A 13,556-nucleotide genomic window follows, 5' to 3' on the forward strand; every position below is an offset into this window, starting at 1 on the left:
GAAGGAAACAGGCCCTATTTTTTTAAATAGTAGCAAAGGATCCTTTTCCTGCATTTTTGTTTTCAACGTGGTTTTTGAAAATTATAAAAATTTTAGTTAAATCAGAATATTGTATAACCTATTTTGCATAAATGTGCACTGCGTTTAAAATGATATCACACCAATTGCTATAATTTAGTTTGTAAAACATGTCACATTCATTTTTCAAATCACTTGCCAGTGTATCTGCAGCAATTAAAACAATCTGCTTTTGGACAGAAGTCAATTCGAGCCTTCCCAGCCCACACGGGATGGTCACTGTACAGACACCTTTGGGAAGGACCACGGCTGGAGAGAGTTGCTGGGGGGGTCCTTGGATGAGGCCTTTACCAGGTGCACCCAGGCCTGAGCCCATCAAGGATGCCCTGGAGGGTGGGGCTGGCACTCCCGGCCCGGAGCTGCTCAGCCAAATGTCGCAGTTGCTTGAGTCTTTCCCAACGCTGCTGTTACACGAACTGCTGGCAAGTGACAGGCTCTAGACCTCAGAGATGCATCTTCTCCACGCAGGCCTGGGAATCTGAAGCCCCACACGGTACATTTGCAAAGAACAAGCGGGCCAAGCAGCAGCTCTGGACTCAGACTAAACAAAGCTTCTGAACTTGCCACATTTAAACAATGCCAAGAGCAGAGAGAAAGACACAGCACGTTGCTGCTACTGTTCTCGCACCTTCACTGAGCGCTACCACACTGAAACGCTGCCTGCTAGTGGGGAATGGGAATGTGCCGCCCCAGGAGGCAAAGTACCCTGAAGCTGCTGCTTACTGCCAGGTAACCCGGTCACACTACCCACACCCCTCAGACCATGGCGGCAACCTTCCCCACTCTGGCACTCACATGTCTTTGTTTTCGCTGGACTGAAGTCTGCACATGACTCCCTTCTAACTGCAGTGAGTCAGCAAGCCCCAGAAGCACCAGGCTGCAGCTCCGAGCTGCAACTGCCCAACACAGACTGTGAGAGGCCTCCCAGCCTGTTTCCAGGCTCCACACTGGAACCTCCTACTGCCCGAGCTGGCTTGGGTCTGCCCACCCCGCTGGCCTCGGCTGTGAAACCTACCGCATCTCCAAATGACTTCTGCTGCACTGGACGGCCAACACCACGTCTTCCAGGTGGGAGGTTTTATTATGTTTTACAACCATGAAGACATAGGAAGGTGGCTGTGACAGCAAACATTTCAGAGACAGGAGTCGACCGCCCTGCACGCTGCACCCACCCCGCCCTGGCAGCCTCCTTCCACGAGCCCCTCGGAGATTGTTCCTGGGTCCTTCCTTTGCAAAGTCAAGAAAGTCGGATGCAGACACTTAAGTAGCAGGAACATCATCAGCAGAATGGGAGCAGGATAACTTTGAGAAACGACTGATGAGAAACTCGCCAGAGAAGCCTCTTCTCTGCTGTTAATATGGCAGGTTAGAAGCACCTGGGTCTAATGTCCCTCCTCCCCAAAGAGTCATACGGGGCCCTCGGTGACGCCCTCCAGAGGCAGGCTGGGCGCACTGTCGGCCATGGGCCTCTCCTCTTTCTTCATGGAGGTCGGGACCCGGAGGCTCACGTAGGGTTTGTGACAAGCTGTGTTGGCCAAGGGAGGGTAGTGCTGTCGGTAGCAAACGTAGGCAAACATGAGGCCGATGACTCCGCCAACAAAAGAATCTAGCAGGAAGGGGCAGAACGGGAGAAGAGCGTTAGCATTCACCCACATGCGGCTGGAACTTTCCAGTACCTGCTCTGCTTATCATCAGACACCCTGAAGGACTAAGGGAAAGAGGAAACGTGGGGGCTACACATCTCGGCCTCTGCAAACTCTCATTTCCATAGCGTCAACATCCCTGTCAGATGTGTGCTTGATTCACTCTCTTCTTTTTCTCTTTAATCCACACCTAAGCGTTGCACAGGCTCAGATTTACCTGCTGGCTTTCAAAAATCAATTCTAAAGCTGGGAGGATTCCAGCCATCCCTCTGCAGTCTCCATGCCCTCAGGGGCTGCCACTGCCTTTTGTTTAGCGAGTTCTCTCTGGGGCTGCCGCTGCCTTTGGTTTAGCAAGTTGCCTCTGGAGCGCTGCACCATGGCTGAGCCACAGAAGCCCAGGGTGCGTCCGTCTCAGCCTCGCGTGGCAAAGTGGTTTCCCAGGGATGAAACCAACCTTCTAAGTCACAAAGTGAATGAGACATTTTATGATAACCAGGATGGGCAAACTTGACAGACTCTGGTGGGAGGACCAATCCCTCCACAGGCCGCAGATCTCAAGCTGCAGAGATGGAGGGGGCAGCCGAGTGGGAGGGGCAGCTGCAGGCAAAAAAGCGTCCCCCACCGTGAAGCAAAGAGGACACTCAGCTGGTGCCCAACAGACGCCATGAAAGCAGCAGGCCCTGCAGACCTCTTCGTGTGTGTGCACACAAACAAGCTTTAACCTGTGTCTATGGGTTATTCTTTTCTTTAAGATTTATTTATTTACCTATGCATACAAGAACTGGGGTACAGGCCAGAGGTGTGGGGGGGTGAGAGGATTCACCAGAGACAGAGTGGGGAACAGAACAGGCAGATAGACTGACATACACTGCTGAGGGGAGCAGCAGACAAGTCAGGAGAGGTCTGCTGTGCCATGTGGGTATCTTCCTGGCCAGGGATTGAACTCATGCTGCAGTGGCCGTGGACAGCCCCATAGGCTGCATCTTAATCCCTTGTGCCACCAGGGAGGCCCAATATGGATTATTCTTGCCCAAAAGATCTTATCACAATGGAGAGCCTCAACACAAAAGAAGCTTCATCCGGCCCTTTCTCTCCAGGTGACCGACGCCCCGTGTGCAGCTGGCCACACGTGGGTGCAGGTGACGCAGAGCCTTCTTCTGCTGGTCAGTTCTCTGGGTAGTGAGTTTTCAAACACTCCCTGTAAGCCACACACTGTGCCTGGCGTATCGACTGCACACGGTTTTATTTATATGGTTTAAGTCACAAGCGGATTCCCTGGTGTCTCCCGCTGGGCCATCTGGGGTGGCTGTCAAGGAAAGGCATCTCAGGAAAACAAACTGTTGAATGCTTAGACATCTGCACCCCCTCATCGGTCTGCATGTGATCCTGTCCCAGGTGTCCCGGGTCCATCTAGATATATGGGAGTTATTTTTGGAGAAGGGGACAATGCTTTGGTATTTTATTATCTTCTGAAGATTGCTTCTACCTGCAGCATCTTTATTAGGTTAATCGGCTAAAGAGCAGGCAAAGGGCATTTCTCTGATGGTGGCATGAAGGCCACAGTGTCCTGCTGCTGCCAGGCTAACAGGAAGGGCTCCTGCCCACGCTCCCAGTCATGGGCCCCTCCCACGCCCTGCAGCCACTGACTTCCCTTCTGTTCCTCAATCTGCCTACTTCCCCTCTCCTTCCTACAAAAGCTGCTCCAACCTAGGGGTCCCTTCCCCCCTCACCTATTCAGTGTCTGTTCACCCTCAGAGCACCACTCTACCTCATGTGCAACGAAGCCTCCCTGACCCCTGGTCTGAGTGTCCCAGGCACACAATTTCAACCCCCACTCTGGCCACAGGTGCAAACAGGATGGCAAAAAATGACAAACTGCAACTGTTTCATGTTGAACCCATGAAGGCAGGGGCCACGTCTATTGTATTGGCTGTTGGGTCCTCTCCAACACACCTTGCTCATGAAGAACTGAGCTGGTTAGTCCCTGGGGGACGAATAGGAGCAGACATGCAGGGGCTGGATGCTGGCGGCTGCCCTGTGTGTCCCTGTGTGGGCTTCTCTCCCTCCCTGGGCCTCCGTCCTCACCAGTTAACACAAGAGCATGGGGTGCATGGCGACCAATAGGCCTTTTCACGCAGCGTTCCACAATCCCCATCCCCAGGGTCAGCCTATGGGTACAAGCATTCAGACTTCTGGAAAAGCAGACAAGGCCCATCTAGGAAGTAGATCATATTCTTGGGATAAATGTCACTTAGCCACAGATGTCCTTCTGGTTGAAGGAGGTGGTCAGAACATGGTGGCTTCCTCGCGACAGGGGAAGTTACTAGGGCAAACTCCGCTCTGACAAAACCAACAATGCTGTGGTTGTTACTGTTCCTTTTATTCTCCCACCACTGAGGCTCGCTTTGTCTTTGGGGCTCTGAGTTTCTGTAAGAAACTTATATAGCACAGGGGCTGTGCCATCAAGGGCAGCACCCACATCTGTCTTCCTCAACACCATGTTTTGGTGGAGAACATGCCTGGCACACAGGCCAAAAAGACACATGAATGGATGTAGGTTTAAAGTGTGATTTTTTTTTTCAATGAAAGAATATGCAGAGACTAAGGTTCACTTTTAGCAAAGCCAACTTTAGAAAAAATAATCACAAGAAATGTTGAGGATTTGGTCAAAATCTGTCCTTCATTCACAATATTTATTGCGTGCTGCTGAGTTGAATTGCGTGTCCCTACAGATCCATTGAGGTCCTACCCCAGTTACTCAGAACATGACTTGATTTGGAAATGGAGTCTTTAGGGGGTGACCGAGTCAAAATGAGGTCCCTGGGGTGGGCCCTCATCTGGCTGGTGTCTTTATGAAAAGGGGAAATGTGGACACAGCGACAGCAACATACAAAGAGGGGAGATGACAGGAAGAAGCACAAGAAGAAAACCCCATGAATTTGGAAGCAGAGATTGAAATTACTTTGCCACAACGAGGGAGGGGGCAGTTGGGCTCCTCAAAGCCAGAAGAGGCCCTGGGGGTTCGGGGTGGGGAAGGGTCTTTCCCCTCCAGGTGTCAGGGAGTGGGCCCAGCCAACACCTTGATCTTCAACTCCTGGCCTCCAGACTGTGAGGGAATAAATTTCTACTGTTGTAAGCCACTCAGTTCATGGAATTTTGTTATAGCAGCCTGAAGAAACTAATAAAGTCCCTATCAGATGCCATCCTAACAAAAGAGTTACAAATCCCAGGTGACATGGAGGTTATATTCTAAATCAGAGTTCAAACTATGGAACCTCTTGGTTTCCACACTGCCTATAGCTGCTTCCTGCTACTGCAGCCAAGCTGGGGAGCTGCAGCAGAGGCAAGCAGGGCCCACATAAAGCTTAAGATATCTATTATCTGACCTTTACGGAAAAAGCTGCTGACTCCTGCTTGTGGATAAGGCCAGGAGTAATCAATACATAATGAATTGCTTGGTGTGTTGACGCTGGTGAGCGAGCACAGCGAAGGGAGCACATGGAGCAGTCATCAGAAGACTTCCTCACTGAGTCGATAATTGAACCCAGATTAGGAGGAAGGGAAGAACAAGCCACACCCACCTCTGAGAGGAGCATTCCAGGCACAGGGGCCGGCAAAGCTGGACCTGGCATGCTCAAGGAACAGGAAGAAGCCCAAGGGGCTGCATTGGCGCTGGCATGAGTATGGTAGGGAAGTAGTCAGAAAACACCAAAGGGGTCGGAACTAAGGGACCAGATCTTGGAGGCCATCGCAGGACCTGCATTTGGACGCTGAATGCATGGGGGCGTCACTGGGGAAGCTCAGCAGAGGAGACGCACGAGCTGACTTCCGGCTGTAAAGGCTCGTGTTGGCTGCAGTGTGAGGGGCAGGGGAGGGAGGCTGGGGCGTGGGGGAGGCGTCAGCAGTAATCCAGACAACAGATGATGGTGGAACAGACCAGAGTGGGAAAAGAACAATGGATTCTAGAAATACCCTGAGCTTAAGAGCCAATAGGAAAAAACAGAGGAAATCACAGAATGCAGGTAGGAGGATTCCCTGGAGTGAGATCGAGCTCGTCTGAGACGTGGGACCAGCCAATGTCCATCTTCCCTGGAACTAAGCCATGGGGAAAGGCCAGGACCAAGCCAGGACCGAGCCTCCTGAGGGACGCCGGAGATATAAGGAAAGCGGGAGGTGGGCTCACGGGCTATCAACACTCAGAGGTTCCCAGGCCCTGAGCAGCATGACAGCTGCCCCACCCCAGGACAGCCGACTTCCAAGGGAAAATGAGGTGAGATCAGTTTAGTCAGGACTGAAAAACTGGGGGATAATCACGGTGGTTTTGTTCCACACAAGGCAGGAGCAACACCATAGGTCCAAGGGCTCCATCTCAAGTCACTTCATTTAGAAAACACAGAGGTTGCTGGACAGCCCAAAGGAGGCCTGGTTAGTGGACTGTGTGTCCCTCACCTCCGGCGGGAGTGGATGGGAGGAGAGAGATGGGAGCAGCCTCACCTGCCCTGTGAGGAGCTGGGAGTCCTGCCTGGCACACGTATGTCCAGCAGGGCACCCGCTGCCACTCCCAGAAACACTCCTGAAGCCTGGTCACTCCACTTACATTCATTTCAAGTCACAGACCCTTCCCAACCCAGTCAGGGAAGGGCCAAGGCAGTGGCCGCCATTTCGAAAACTTCAGCCCAGTCACACACGGTGTCCGTGACTGACAGGAAGCTTCCCAGCCTCGGGTGGGGACAAATGGCTGTTGCCTCCCTTGAGACCCACTCGTATGGATGACAGTCAGAGGAAGATGCTCTTTCTTATAAATGAAACACCATCCAAGGTTTCTTAAGAGGACCTATCATTAGAGAAATTAGTGTTGATTAAAAGGTTCCCCCCAAAGCAGCATCACATGAGGAAGCCTGGGTCCAGGCACAGGAACTCGGGGCGAGGAGGGAGTGACATTCCCAGCTGTAACTGGAAACTATAAACATGCAGGTGTGTGGGTTCAAGGACAGACCGTGCTCTCTCTCTGCACTTTCCCTACACATGCTTTCCCTAGCATGAGGAGGCCACAGATTTTATTGCTTGAAAACATAGCTAAACACAAAAGTGAGCCTTTTTGTGATGCCCTGGGCACTGCAGCTAACATCACCCATGAGGCTCTCCAGCTTCCAGCTGACCCAAGAGCCAGCACAGCACACAGACACAGAGCCCCTCAGTCTCACAGGAGTCTGGTGTCCATCCAGTGGATTTTACTTCCAGAGAATGTTTCACCTGCCCCTCGGCGCCACCGCCTGTGCCTCACCTAATAAAACAAGACTTGTGTATCTGAAGTGCAACTGGGAAGGCAGAAAAGACCAGAAGGGTATGGACAACAGAAAAAAAAACAAGAAAGAAAGAAAAGAAACATGATAATGGACAGAGCAAGGCATATGAGTTTATGGGTTATTAACTGGGTGTGAATATGTAACCGAGTAATCAGATGTACTTCCACATTAGGCACAGTTGCTTAAATCAAAATTGAAATGCAGTCATAAAATTCCCATAATATCAGTGCTGTTATAAGGTCTATAATGAGGGGACTTGGGTTTTGCTGGTGCCTCTGGGGCTCCACGTGAACTCACATGATGGATGGCCTCTGCCAACAGGCACTTCAGTCCACCCAAGAAAAGCAACAACTTATTTATCTCCATCAGGCATCCTGCTGCAAACACCCACCTACACTGCATCCAAGGGCCTCACCGCCCGGCCCTTCTCCAAGCTGGAAACCTTGAAGCCTCTTCAATTACTCCCTTGATGAGTGACTGTTAGACATCGATACTTCTTATCATGCAAGAGGGAAAGAGAGAGCTGAGGCGCTACGTAGGTCAGTCTACACGGCAACAGACCTTTGGGGCTGAAAGCGCTATCTTGGGTGCCAAAGGATCCCCGGCCTCCACCCATTAGATGCCAGCAGCAAACACTACTACTGCCACCTCTGGCTGGTAAAACCAAAAGAAGTCTCCAGGCATTACTCGATGTCCCCTCAGAGGCAGACACCACCCGTTGAGAGCCACTGGGGTAGACAGTGATGTATATATTCCCATGAAGGTGAATTCAGGTAAAATGAGCGTGACTCAGAGCCCATTAGGGGATCCAAGGAGAGACAAGCTCCTCTCCTCGCTGAATTCATGGGCAGGGACTGAACAGGCAACGGCACAGCTGAACTGGTCCTCGGGCCACATAGGTGACCTGTACCGACGGGTGCACATTCAGCTGTGGCCACAGAAGACTGCAGTGACAGTTTTGGTTCACTCCGAGGTAAGGGCCTGAAAATCACTGAACATAAAGCCTCTTGCTGTGCTTTCCCATAAAGCCCCAATATTCTAAGGCACTAATATTCTCCCTCCACTGCTCTCCAGGTTCTTTTTGTGCCAGCTGGATAGGCTGGGTCTGCAGCCCAGTTGCCAGCAGGCCTTGGGTGCACCAGCTGCATCAAGTCACCATTTACCTCCCTAAGCCAAGAAGCACCCCTCATTTTTTTATGCTGCACACCCACAGCTAGGCACAGGGGTGCAAACCCAGTGAGGACCAAGAGTACGTACTTAAGGGGGACTGAGCTCAGGTCTTAGTTTTTCAGGACAAGCTCACACTACAAAGCCTCTTCCCACCTTCCAAGGTAAAGCAAAAATCAATTCGATTCTGAAACCCTTAATCATCTCCCAAATCCAAAGTGGTAAAATAAAAGAGAAAACTGGAGATTCATAGCTTACAAATAGACTGTGTTCCCAAAACACAGAGGTCTCTAAATTAGTTTTTGGAAAACACAACACATCCTTCTTACGAAACAACGCAGCAAACACCACCGATTTGCATTTGTGCAATATGTTTTCATTTCTAAAGTACATTCAGATCCATCATTTCACTCGGTCTATGAAATATCTCTGTGAAACATTTGGGGCTGATTTCTCCATGTTCAGAAGAAGAAACTGCAGTTTACAAGGGATAAATGAAAAGCAGTCTATAAAATGCCATGCAGCCTATAATATTCTTTGTGGAGAGGGGCTCTTCCTATGTGGGCAACAGTGATTCTGGGAGCAAATATTCCCATTTCCAGGGGTGCAGTGGGTCTTCCCTGGAGCTGCTGCTTAGTGACTCCCTCCTGGCTTCCCTTCTGTCATGTCGTGTGGCCCCATATTATCCAGAATCTCATCTAAGTTATTGATGATGACAGCAGAGAACAGGGAGCGCCCAGCCTGTAGTCTACACTGCCCGCCTCCATGGGAGAGCTCAGGATCCTGCTCAGCGCTTGATGCATCCTCCTGTCCAGACCAACCATCATTCTTCCTGTGCCTTTGGCCCTAAGTCAAAGCCTTTTCTGCTGGAGGCTCATGAGCTCCGGGAGAAGGAACCGAGGCTGGGAAAGGAGCAGAAGTAACAGCAGAAAATGGGGAGATGCTGCGAGGCTCATGAGGTGCCCAGAGAAGAGAGGGAGAAGCCTCTCCCCACCACCAGCTAGGGGTTCCCCTCATCTCTGACCTCATCTGCTGCCTCACCACTCGTAAAAACACCTGGGAAGGAGATAGACCCACAAGGCAGGTGGCTGCAGAGACAGAAAAGGTAGAGGAGGGAACAGGGCAATCCAGGGAAGCTGGAGGTAGGCACAACTAATTCTGCTTATTCGCTTGTAGCTGACACAACAGAGCTCTTCACCAGTGCTATTTAGACTCCATCAAAAATAACTGACTTGCTTGTTACAAATGCAGACTCCAGGCTACTACTCCACAGCCACCCCCAAGGTCCTATTCGTAGCTCAGGGTGCCAGACTAAGGTGCTGTGTGGGCTGTCGTTGGGGAAACTCAGCTCTAGACCTGGAGCTCCCGGAAGCAACACATCCTGTGGACACACATTTGTCTCTGCTCCACCCCTATTTGTAAGAGCAGGCGCTGCCAGCTAGTGGGGCAGCTGCGAGCTGGTTTAGTTTTATCCCTGAAACAAGCTCCTCATTCATCTTGTGTTCGTCTGACTTTTCACAGATACCCGGGATTCATGCACACAGGTAAGCCTCATCCAGCCTTGCAGCAGCTGCTGAGAACACTGCAGGCATTGATCCTTGGCTGGACCCATCCTTTGGAAGTTCATCCATGGTGAGAAATACATCCCTGTGGCATGGATTTGAAATGTGAAAGGAAAGAAGCCACAAGCCACTTGGCACAAGTCTGGGAAACCAAGCCAATGACCCAACCTTGAGTCTGAAGCCAAGGGCTTGCCATCCTGGCTGGACTCACAGTCTCCTTGAGCACAGAGGAGAAGGAGAAGCTTAGTTCTGTTCCTAGCAAGAGCAGCATGAAGGCCAGAACTCACTGGAACAGGCATATCTTCTTTAAATCTGTATCTACACGGTCACCTCGACCTTTGATTTACCATGGTGCTCAGTTCTCCCCAGTAGGTGCATTTCCACGTCCTCCTGCAAGGGGCGCCAGGCCACCCCGAGGGCTGGGCTGGGGAGGGACTCACCTTGCCAGTGATGCTTGTAGTCACACATGCGGGACAGCGCGATCATCATGGCACAGTACAGGGGCAAGATGGCGGCACAGAGCCTCCAGCTCTTCCCCCGCCCGCTCTCCGTGAAGCAGTGCAGCTTGCCAGCCAAGTAGAACGTTGTGAAGCCAAGGCCTGAAAAGGCAACTGCCAAAGAGAAACAGCAGGTGTTACCTAGTGGGTGGTGACAGACGGACACAGGGCATCCTGCTGGCCCCCCGAGGCCCCTAGGCCCAGGCCAGGTTGGCACCAGGTTTCCTGCCACAGCCAGGCTGGCATGAAACTGTCAACCATGAGCATGACCTTCCAGACTGGCAGCTCAGAAGCTACCCCACTTCACCCACTCACTCAACAGGCACCTCATGGGCACCTAATGTGTGCAGGCGGGCCTGGCTCTGGGAGGAAATAAAAGGACAGCTGAGGGACAAGGCCACGCTAATGGGTCATTTTCATAGAAAATTTTGTGTTGCATAAGAAAACAGCGCATCCAGAACAAAAGACTGAAGATGGTTTAGCTGGGGAGGGTGAGGGAGGCTAAGGGGTTTTAACTCGGTGGCATTCACGACGATAGGACCAGTTAACACTACAAAGGAGACAGACAGAAAAGCCAGAGATGACAAATTCCTGTTTTCTTAGAAATTAGGGTTGCAAAAACAACTGGGGTCTGTGCTAAAAGCGTTGTCAAAAGTGTGGAGTTGGGTGTAGCATCTATTCCCCAAGCCCTTCAGCCAGTCAGCTTTAAAACATAGTGAAGCTTAGTGAGATTTAAGGTGGGTCTCCTGTCTGCTCGCAACAACTGTCCTCAGCCCTGGCTCCACAGGTGCTCACCTTTAAATCTGGGAAGCTTTGAAAGATGCCGGTAGTGAAGTCCCACGGTCAGACATTCTGCTTGTGCGTTTCGACCAGTCCAGTGTGGACGCTAAGGGGAATGTGTGTGTGTGTGCGGGTGTGTGTGTGTGCGCGGGTGTGCGCTTTCCCCGGGTGATTCCAAGGGCAGCCAGGATCGAATTTAGAAACCTCTATTGAAAGCAGGTGCTATAGCTAAACCGACTCTGGGTCAGTCAATCAAGACTTTCCCTTTCAGCAGCGCTCCGAGGTAGCCAGTCCACACCGCAACTTGGTAAAACAGGTTTTGTAAACACCTAAATGCCAACAACTTTGAGACTCAGCAGTAGCCTCAGTGCCACCAAAGTTGTTACAGATGCAGACTCTCAAGCCCGCCCCAACCCACTGAGGTAGCATCTGCGTTTTACAAGAGTCAGCAGTGACCTGTGAGCAGGTCCAGTGTAGGGTAGGAAAAATGTCAGGCTTTTCTGCCCTCCCGCCATCAGGATAGACGATGGATCCTTGCGGTCCTGCATGCATGCCTGATGGCGGGCACCTGGAGTAGGGTGTGGGCCTAGGGAGATGGGATTCACCTGGGCTGAGACTGTGCTTTTAAGGTCAGCGTCATGGGGACGCCAGCAGAAGCCAAGAAGCTGAAAGAGAAGCCAAGAAAGAAGTAGCAGAAGCCGAAACAGAAGCAGAGAGAAGGCCGGAGAGCCCAGATAGAGTGAAGACTTGCTGGGGGCTGGGAGGCCTGCCAGCCTCCCGGCCCCCCAGCACCCCTGCCTGCTGTGTACTGGGTAAACCCCAATAAAAAACCCAATAAAAAACCTGCAAAACCCGAGGGCTGGATGGATCAGAAAACTGATTAATCAGTTTCACATTACTTAAAACGGCCTCATAGAGATGCTTTATAGAGAGGATGGGTGTGTCGTAGGCTGAATGTAGGGGCTGAATGTAACTGGTCCTATCATAGTGAATGCCACCGAGTTAATCAGTGGCAGTTACCCGGTCTGCTGGATCAGAAAACCTGCTCTGTGTCCAGTCCTGCCCCTACATTCAGCCTACGACACACCCATCCTCTCTATAAAGCATCTCTATGAGGCCGTTTTAAGTAATGTGAAAAACGTGGGGAAATCTAAGACGCTATTCTGCTCAAACTTACTTAGGATTATAGAAAAAATGGAAAGGGATGAATACAGAGGCAAACGATGACCTTTCCATTCAGCGGGCTATGACGCAACCTCGAAAATTACTGTGATTGCACAGCAACGTGCACACTACTCAGGACACAGTGTTAAGCAAAAAAGTAGGACCTGAAATTATAGGTTCAAGGTAATCATGGCTACAGGTGCAAAAAAAAACTGAATAACCTGCAGCTTTAACAAATAATCTCTGATGAGCATCTTTTTAGAAGGGATTCTCCGGGTAGGAACCGAGCTTTTATCAAGGTATAGCTTTTTCAGCAACAAATTAAACAAGGAAGCCGTTTTAAAAAACAGAATATAGAACCAGGTTTACCTCAGGAATAAAAATGAAGCACTTGAACATTTTGAATAATGATTAACACTCAAATACACAGCTAAGGAGCGCCTTCATAAATCGAATGGCCTGCTTAAAGGAAAAAATATGTGAGAAACAGCATCACCCAGCCCTGCTCTCGATGTTTGCTCTGATGAAAGGGTTTTAAGTGATTTACAAGGCGTTCCGAAGTCGCCCCACCTGGCCACCAGCCTAGCAGGCACAATGGGTTCTGAATTTCCATTCACCCTCTCCCCTGAGGTATCAGATGGGGAGGACACTGGACAGTGGGCTCCAGTGGGTACCAGCCTCTCCCTCAGCTCTTGCAGGAAGAGAAAGAGACTCCATTCGGACCTGTCCAGAGTCCCATGAATGCGGAAAGCACCCACATTCGACCCTGAGGCTGTACAGGGTTATGGATAAAAGTCTTCAAGACTTCAGAGGAAAGGAGAGGCAGCTCTGTGTTGCCAAAGTAGCATCACTTGGGAAAAGAAACAGAAAGGAAAAAGCCAGTGAGCATCGGGTGCACATGACGCGGGGATGTGTGTGGGTCTCTATGCAAAACGGTCTGGAGATTTTAAAACAGAGAAGTCCCAGTTCCAACTGTCCTGAACAGCTGAGCACATCATGGGATGGACATGGGCTGGGGGCACTGGAACCCTGCATATCAAGACCTGGGGCAGGTGGTGAATTCACACCCTCGGCCTGCACCCGATCACCTCCTTGCCCCCCAGAAGCTGGAATGTGGCCAGCTTTGGTGCCAGAGGACAGTGGCTTGTTCTTTGAAGAGCAGGAAAAATGTGCTTTCTCACATGGTGGGGCTCAAGCTGCAGGCGCTCCAGAAAGCTCAAGTGCCCACAGCTTTGAAAAGGAGGCAGAACTAAAAGCATGCATGCATCATTCATTCATTCATTTATTCACATATTTTTATTTTACTTTTTTGCTATCACATTGGTTCACATTACTTGTGTATTAGAAGTAGAGATTCGG

The 13,556-nt window shown here is 50.8% G+C and overlaps 1 protein-coding gene across 5 annotated transcripts in view; it reads right to left on the reverse strand.

The window, feature by feature from the left end:
- Positions 1-1,484: 1,484 nt before the first annotated feature.
- The window catches only part of PLPP4 (phospholipid phosphatase 4), a gene marked incomplete at both ends in the record, with an annotated part of 102,358 nt that continues 90,286 nt past the window's right edge, over positions 1,485-13,556 (reverse strand). For 2 of the 5 annotated variants that reach the window (XM_084246249.1, XM_084246247.1), the window contains 2 exons: positions 1,485-1,684; positions 10,197-10,367. In XM_084246249.1, coding sequence (XP_084102375.1) covers positions 1,485-1,684; positions 10,197-10,367 — 371 coding nt within the window. Of the gene's footprint in view, positions 1,685-10,196; positions 10,368-13,556 lie in introns of those variants that run through there. The other 3 variants (XM_084246248.1, XM_084246250.1, XM_084246251.1) reach the window with 3 other exon arrangements.

The sequence above is a fragment of the Talpa europaea genome (genome assembly GCF_964194135.1).
Source record: "Talpa europaea genome assembly, chromosome: 10".
Taxonomy (NCBI): Eukaryota; Metazoa; Chordata; class Mammalia; order Eulipotyphla; family Talpidae; genus Talpa; species Talpa europaea.